We start from the raw sequence: 8815 nt of genomic DNA, 5'->3' as shown, positions 1-8815 counted from the left end.
GGTGTGGCTGTGTAACACATTGATTTTGCGTTGTTCTGTCTGAGACTAAGTGTGTGTGAGACTGCTGTTCGTAGTCTGTGTCGTTGGGACAAATAAAGTCAGTGTTGGCTGCGTGTGGATGCAGCTCTATAATTAAAGGTTGATCCACAGAGCAGTCATGTTCTTTCATATCTGTATTTAGTGAGTATGTTGCCCATTTACGTGAATTTGAGGTAATTGTGTTACGAGTTTGGAGAGATAGCGCTGTGTGGCATTGAGTGTCGGTGAGTAGGGCGCGGTGCATCGGAGAGACGGAGAGTTGTGTACTCGTTGCTGGTCGGAACAAGACTGAGAGAAAGAAGGGAGTTAGGGGGTGTGGCCTATCCCCCTTCCTTCTCGCTCCTTCTAGTTTCTGTGAGCCTGACTTTTCTTTTTTTAAGTGCCTCTGTGTCTGTAGACCTGCAGTTGTATTAAAGTGTTATACAACAAGACCTTCCCTCCTTTCGGTTTTTAGTAGAACCACATGTTTCCTGTCCTTGAAACACGTCTGGTGTAGAAGGAGGCACTTTAAATAAATCAATAGCTGCTATAGTTGGACTCTAACGTTGTCCATACTGCCACATGTACAAGATTCAAAAGCAAATTTGTGTTTGCAGCGTCTACCCAATCAGTCTGAGGAAAACTGTGACCTTCACTATGCCAGTGTCCACTTCATGAAGAGTCAGACGGATCATGTCTCCTCCAACGTCGGATCAGCTGAACCCAGCAAACACAAGGAGGCGGAGGAGGTTGCGTACGCTTCTGTCAACTTTAACAGATCTGCCCCGAGGTGAGCAGCTCTTCATTCAGGACCATTATCCTCACTAACACCACAAAACATCATCAACAGAGATATATCCTATAGAAGTCATTTGTTTTTACACTTTCATTTTCTTGTTTGTTTAAACATGTGTATTTGTTAAAGGAGACATATTCTGCTCATATCCAGTTTGATCATTTTAATTAGTGTTGTGACTTTAAAATGTTTAATGTTCAGAAAACATCACTTTCCTCAGACTGTCTATTGCTGCAGCTCCTCTTTTCAGCCTCTGTCTCAAACACTTGGTTTTAGCTCCTGTCTCTTTAAGGCCCCCCCCTCCTGATAATGCCCAGTCTGCTCTGATTGGTCACCCGGCCCACTCTGTAGTGATTGGTTAACCACTTCCTGTGCGTGTAGGAAATCCTCCACTCTCTCTTTACGAGGGACACATTCAATCTCAAATCATTTCTTATAGTTTAACTAGCGTTTCCGTGGTGAACGACATGTTTGTTTGAACCCGTGTGCAGCGGGCTCTCGTTTGGTGGGTGTGTCAGAGGTGTTCCCCAATCAGCAGCGACTGTTTTCAAAAGGCAGTGACACAATGGATTCTAAAGTTCTCTACAGATGCTGGTGTTAGAAGCTGCTGTTCCAGACGACGGAAGCAGAGACTGTCACATTCAGCCTGTATTGAAGCATTCAACACGTATTTTAACCCACATCATCTACCTCCGAGATGTTTTCCACGAGAACGCCAAGAATGACCTCCTCTGCTAACATTGATGCAACACTTCGTAACACAATGTGTTCAACGCACCACTGTTTACGTTTAAATACTGCTTATGCTACGTTTGCTACAGCCCTGGCTTCTGCCGATGATGCAGAGGTACGGGCGGGACTACTGGTGAGGTGTTTCAGGAGCTTCATGTTTTCTGTGGGGCAGAGGAGCTCGTTTTACCAGGAGAGGAGCTCAGACTTTGGGCTTTTTAACTTTGCAGAACTTTGAAACTCAATATGTCTCCTTTAATACTTCGTCTCCATGACCTCCTGATCATTTATTTGTTTTATCTCCTTTCAGAACCAGAGGTCAGGACACTGGAGAGGATCCAGCTGCATTGTACAGCACAGTCAAAAAACCTCCTGCTGTTTAGACCAACGTCTGGAAATCACCTCAGTCCCGATGGAAATATCTCAACAGCTGCGGGATGGATTTGAATAGAAGTTCATACAACTGTTCATGGTCCCCACAGGATGAATCCTACTTTGGTGACAGTCAGACTCCAGCATCATTGTTGAAGTGAATGTTCAGTTTTAAGTGACTTGTCTTGACAGCTAATGGATAAATTGACTTCGGTGACTCGACTTTTATCTGAAATATATCAGCAACTTGTAGAAGTTGTTAAAAACGCCACATTTAGCCTGAATGAAAAATATCAAACATTTTATAACTTGCAGCTTCAAACATGAAAATATCTGCGGTGTGAGTCAGACGGTCGACAAACTGTAAACTTGTAATTAACTTTTTTCGATTCATAAAATAATCAAAACAAGCATTATTAGTTAGTTGTAGTGTGACACTGCTGCCACTAGATGGTAGTAAAGAGTTTTACTGATAAAACCACAGAGAGGATTCTGTCGCTTTCACTTCTTTCTGTTTCTACATTATTGTTTCCAGCGTTTCCATCATCAGCCGATCAGGAGTTGTACTCATTTCCTCTGAGGACTGGAGGGACCACGTCTCATGTGGATGTGAGCTGCTACTTACGTGATGAACGCCTTGAATGTGACCGTTAACACAAAGTGAACTGCTGACACCAGATGAGCTGTGTTGCCTCTGGTGTCTGTTCAAAGTTTGCATCAGGCCCATTGATTTCACTTTAGTGTTTTGTGGTATTTCTCACATCACGTGTTAAACATGTGAAGAAGAAGGAGTTAGGTGTGTTTTAATCCACCATGTTCACACGGCAGCCATTATTCATACTTATAGTCTTGTTTATTTCATTTGTTGTTCACTCACAACTTCCTCTTTTCTAACTTTGTGATGTACAGTTTTGCAAAAAAGCAGATTTTCTTTCAGGATCATTAAAAGTGTTTTTTATTCTCTTCATATATTTTTATTTTTATATTAAATGTGAAGCTCATTTGTTCTAATTTGCTATTCTTTTGAAACTCTTACTATATTTTAATCTCACTTCCAGTATTTGTTCTGTCTTTCGTTCGTCCTTTTCATAATAAAGCCAGTCAGACGCCATACGAGACTTCCAACACGCACATATTTGGGTCAATGACGTGTAAGGATTTTCAACAGGCCAATTTTAAAATACAAAAAAAAAAGAATATCTATTGTAATTATTCAAACATTAGGAATGTTGTGTACACATAAAATCATATAAAAATGTCAAATTATTTGATTTTCGTGTTTTTTCATCTAGATGAATTGGCCGTGGCCTTAAAAAATGTCATGTGGTGCGACCGTAATTTATCTTAAAATGAATTAATTTCCTTAATATGCTTACTTTTTTTTTTTACAATTTCTCAATAATATAAAGTCATTAGTAACAAAGTAGTTGCATTTCTTTAGAGTTTTTGTAAATAATGATCTCATATTTTTGTTCTATAATGTCACCGTCCCCTTATTAAATGTCGTTAAGAGACTTATGTTTCCGATAAAGTGCATAAAATTGATAAAAATGTTTTAAAAATACCATTCATTGAAGCAAACTGTATCAGTGATTAATATTTCAGCCACAGAAATTTTATATTTTACTTTAAATTTAATACAGGTCTTGGTATTATTGGTCGCACAACATGAGTGGTCGCTCCAAATAATATGAAAACCTCCTGTCGTTTAAAAAGATCAATAAACAATAAATTCCATACAAAAATTTGACTTAAACCAGATTTTATTAAAATTTCATAGAATTTTCATGAACACAAACATTTCCTAAACATTTTTTTAAATAAAAATCTCATCAAGAACATCTAAGTGCAGCACACGTTGTTGTGAACAAACATTTCATTAAACTGGCTGCTCTTGTGCTACATCTACATCAACCAGAGCTGGTGGGATGTTCTCCAGAGACGGCGGCGTAAGGTCTCACACAGCGTTTGCCATATTTTGACTTTCTCTGTAAGCTCTGGATGCAGCCCTCCAGTTCTCTCTCTGATTCTTTCTCTCTCTCTCTGTCAACTCACTTGACTTGGCATATGGAATCTCTCCCTGCTGTTTATTTCTCTCGTAGCTGAAAAAGATATGTAATGTCATGCCATAAATCAATAAGTTATTTTGGACTAATGATAGATGAACATTTTAATGCAAATATGCATTTCGTCCAGTAATGAAAAACACATAAGAGCAATATGTACTTCATGTTGCTTTATTTGTAGTTTTCATTTTTAAAATGTTTTAACATACCTTTCTCTTCTCTGAGCAAGGTTCTCTGCTCACAAATAAAGAATAAATTACTAATAAATTCATAATAACCGAGATAAAATTACATGTTACATTTTTGGGGTGGTATTTATTCATGATATTGTACAAAAATTAAACATAAACCGTTGTTTCTGAAATATTAGAAAAAAATACTCTAATTGCATAGAAATATTTTCCAAAAAATACTAAAATAAAGTACATTATCTATATAAATCATTAATTGAATTTAAAAAAGCCCCAAAACTCCCAATCTAGGACATGTGTCTGTCATGTAAAACACTCTGCAATGCTCGCACCACATTTGGTCGCACCACATGATATTTTTCTAGTTCAGTCAAAATTTACAGCCACAGAATTGGCCACCTAAAGAAAACAAACTAGGTCAGCACAAAAGGTCACTATGACATTTCTAATCAAATTATTTATTTTTAGAAATAACTTAGAATTCATAGTTTTTTTTCAGGTCCAAATGTGGCAACTACATATCAGCTGTGAAAAAGGTTATTTTTTTCCAAATTTGAGAGAGAGTTACAAACCTGTTGCTGCTTCCATGGGTCCTTGGCAAAATGGTTTATGATGCAACTTCCTGTCTTTGAATGGATTTCAACATCAAAGTCCCAAATTGGTCCTTTCTTGATGGTCGCACCACATGATATTTCATAAAAAGGACATAATCAGACAAAGTTTGTTTGTATACTATGATGGAAATATAAATGCAAATGCTTTGCAATTTTGTACAGGACTACAAAAGACTTTCGAAAGCATGCCAAATATGGCAGAAAATAAATTTGAATAGATTTGAGTAATTTCAAAGAAGTTTTCACAACAGCAGTCATGGCCGGACGGTCGCACCACATGATATTTTGACACTTTAAAAAACAGAAACATTTAAATAACTAATGTTTTTTGGAAATTTAAAGTGTGTACATATACGGGACTACATATATATGGTATTTCTTTATGTATTTAAACCTTTTTTTAACAGAAGAAAAAGCAGTCGGACAGAAAATATAGGCGTCACGAACACATAACCTGCAGTTCAAGTTTGTTTGACACTTACAATACAGCATAAATTTACCCAAAATAATAAACAAAAATAAATAAAATTTAAAAAAGTGTGCACATAAAAGTCCCTTCAACGTCCGTGAGTCCAGTCTTAATGTCAAACTGGTGGATTGATCGTTGGGGCCCAGTCCGTCTTTGTACAGTGTCTGTCCTACCACACCGTGGAGTGAAGAGGAACATGGAAGTCTGAATCTCTCTCAAAGATCTGCATGTTGGCTCGACATCCAGTTAACTGGAGTCTTGGTTCTTCGGTGGATGTCCTCTCTGGCACCGGAGAATTCGTCTCTCACCAAAAACCTGAGCGTTGAATAGTAAGAATCCCTGCACCTTCCAACAGGTCAGCAGGGTGACCTCACACTTCCACACGATATAACAGAGTCTGAGCAAAGCAGGTAGTGTGCTTGTAGCTTGAGCAGCAAAATGGCCGACAGGATGCAGACAGGTAAAAAAACTCTCCACAGAGTAGATTCACCAGAGAGGATGACTGGGTACCGCCCCCTACTGGCTAGAAAATGTCACAGCAGGTCACCCAATGAGCCACTACAGTGTTATACAAAGTGTACAATCTCTTTCTCTATAGCACTTATACAATATACAATATTGCAGCCTTAAGAATGTATTTTCGCTGCTTTTCTAGTGTGGTCTACACTTGCGTGTGTGAATGTGTGTATTTGAGGTGGCCTGACGTCTAGTTCAAGTCAACTGGTAGCTTAACGTATAGTAATTAAATTATGTCCAAGTTCAAAGTAGCAAAATAACAAACGGTAATTAACGAAAATCAACAAACTTGGGAGCGTGTGGTTGAAAAACTGTTTCTCTGCAGCGTCTTTGTCTCTCGTCAACACCTGGTTCCATTGACCTCATTCCGCTGTATGTGACGTCACTGGCTGGTATTAGTCTCAGCTGGTCAGCTATAGTCAAAATGTTCTAAAATAAAATGGCTCCAACAGTATTAATGGCAGTTTATTTTCCAGTTCAATTTTAAATCTTTCTTTAATTTGTCTTTTTCATGTGAATCTTTATTGCATCTTAATGAGACACTGAACAGATGAGATTAAAAACATCCCAGTTTCTCTCAAGTCTCCTTGAATTTGTCTTTCTTGTGTCAGTGAGATGTTGTGATGTGGATGATGCAGGTTTGGTATGAACAGCCACTAAAGTTGTTTCTCACACTCGTTAACCACAGTTTAATTTAACACCATCAGGCTCAGGATGCAGGTGAGTGTAAAGAGGAAGGAAGTTGGGTGTGTTTATCAGTTTAAATTTATCTTTCTCTTTCAGAATCTGTCTTTATTCTCAGACTCTTCTGTGTTGTAGGTAGACGTGTCTGTGATGTGACTGAGTTTCATCTTGTGCACATTATTTATCTGTGGATGTTTTTATTGTTTGAAGTCACAGACGAGAGCAGCAGCTACTATGAGTGTAACTGCAGCAGCGAGTGGATTTGTTGTCCTTCTTCTCACTGTGACAGGTACTGTACGTCTACATTCATGTTGTCACTCTATTTTACACTCGGACTTCTGATTCACCTGAAGTGAGTTTGAGAAAGAAAGTAAAAATATAAATGAACCATTCATTCATTTTCAGATCACCACCTGTAAAGTGATGCAGAAAGAAAATATATGAAGGAATTATCATCAGTATTATTTTGTATCTTTGTTTAGAAGTTTCTATCGTCTAGAGCTCAAAATATTAAAGAGTCTGCAACTTATTATTATTATAATTATTATTATTGTTATCATCATGACTGAGGTCCTCTCCTCTCGATGCAGGAATTGTCATCAGTGTGTGGAGTCATCAGTTGAAATGCTATGGAATGCTGCTCATGGAAATGTGTTTCTTTTCTACAGAAAGTAAAAAGTAAACTAAGTGTTCTCTGGTGTCGTTATGAATCTGATTCTCTGTGTTACAGTGGTACAGTGTGAGAATGGCTGGGATGTGAGTTACACTTCTACTGAGATCTGTGCCGTCAGAGGATCAACAGTGGACATTACCTGTACCTACACATACCCATCCACATCTACTAACCATGATACTACAGTTCAGGAAACTTTCTGGTTCATTCAAGAGAGTAATGGGATTCACGTTGATCTAAGGACTGATCCGGAGTATTCAGGTCGTGTGGAGTATCTCTGTGGAAACAACAAGTGCACTCTGAGAATCTCTAACCTGACAGAGAGCGACTCAGCTGTGTACAAGTTCAGGTTCATAACAAACCAACCTACTGGGAGTTTAACTGGTTCAGCTGGAGTCACTCTGTCTGTCACAGGTAACATTTACATCTGAACATTCATTCATTTATTTCCTACATCTTGTTTGGTTCACTTGAGTGTGTCTGTGCACTTTTATATGCATGTGTGTGTTGTCAGTTTGGACTAAAATGAATTCCTTATTCTCACACACAGATTTGCATGTGCAGGTGAGCAGATCAGTGAAGTATGACTCTTATAACTACATGTATGCAGAGCTCAGGTGTCAGAGCAGTTGTCGTCTTCCTGATCATCTGAACTACGTCTGGTACCAGAATCAACAGCAGATGGAGGAAGGAGCATCTTATTCAGGTTTCTTTGATTCTAAAGACACAGTTTCCTGTGCTGTTAAAGGACACGAGGATTTCCGCTCTCCGTCAATGTGTGAGTTTAATCTACAGTATTTCACTAACAGCACCATCTGCTGGAGTATTTGAGATAATGCATTGTACCATAACTTCATGTGTCTTTAAATACTTTTTTCTGCATGGGCACATTGAACTCTTGGGATACTACTGTAAATACTGACAAACTAGTGTAGTACTAGTACTAGTATTCAGCTTGTGTAAATAAAGATGGAAGACATAACTGCTCCCCAGAAGTGAAGCCAAAGCATTGTGATCACCCTCACCAGACGAAAAGCCGAATTTCCGTCACTGTAATCGTCTGCAGACTCGTCTAATTCCTTGCAGTTAGTGATTACAGGAGGCGAATTCCGCGTTCGCCCGTGACACAAAATGACCGAAACCGGCAGGAACATACCCCCGCTTTCGCAGTGGTGGGGGCTGGAGAAGGGGGCGTGCCGCCGTGGAGTCGCGGAGCGAAGGTGTTATCTAATTATCATATGAATCACAACGAAATCGCTTGTTAGAACTTATCTCACTTCACCATTGGATGAAACCACAGACCTTAGAAACGAAAAGTCACTTGTGATTGGCTGGTAGGTCTGTTGCTATTGGTCACCCTGGGTCATTATAATACACACGTGGGTAAACCCCTCCCACACAATATTAATAATAATAATGAATATATAGTTATTATTACTAATAATTTATATTTTAATATATATTATAAATTAATATAAATTATTAATTATTAGTAAGCCTTTACCAAAAGCACTGCAGTTACTGAAGACTATACATTCATTCATGTGATGCTTGATGTTATATATTGAACATTTTGTAGAGGGAAAAAAACATGAACAAGGTATATGTTGAGTCAAAGCTTTATTTACATACAGCACAAATAATGTAAAAATACAACTGGCCTAGCCAGTGAAAATAAATCAGGTGA

At 38.4% G+C, this 8815-nt stretch overlaps 1 protein-coding gene across 1 annotated transcript in view; it reads left to right on the top strand.

The window, feature by feature from the left end:
• The first annotated feature begins 8259 nt into the window (after nt 1-8259).
• The window catches only part of LOC117766429, a 5636-nt gene continuing 5080 nt past the window's right edge, over nt 8260-8815 (top strand). Inside the window, exon 1 of the mRNA XM_034593478.1 lies at nt 8260-8348. Within this exon, the coding sequence (XP_034449369.1) occupies nt 8260-8348 (89 nt within the window). The remainder of the gene's footprint in view (nt 8349-8815) is intronic.

Source organism: Hippoglossus hippoglossus, chromosome 1 (assembly GCF_009819705.1).
Source record: "Hippoglossus hippoglossus isolate fHipHip1 chromosome 1, fHipHip1.pri, whole genome shotgun sequence".
Classification (NCBI taxonomy): domain Eukaryota; kingdom Metazoa; phylum Chordata; class Actinopteri; order Pleuronectiformes; family Pleuronectidae; genus Hippoglossus; species Hippoglossus hippoglossus.
Note: the sequence above shows the minus strand (reverse complement) of the source record. Positions and strands in the feature narration are given on the sequence as shown.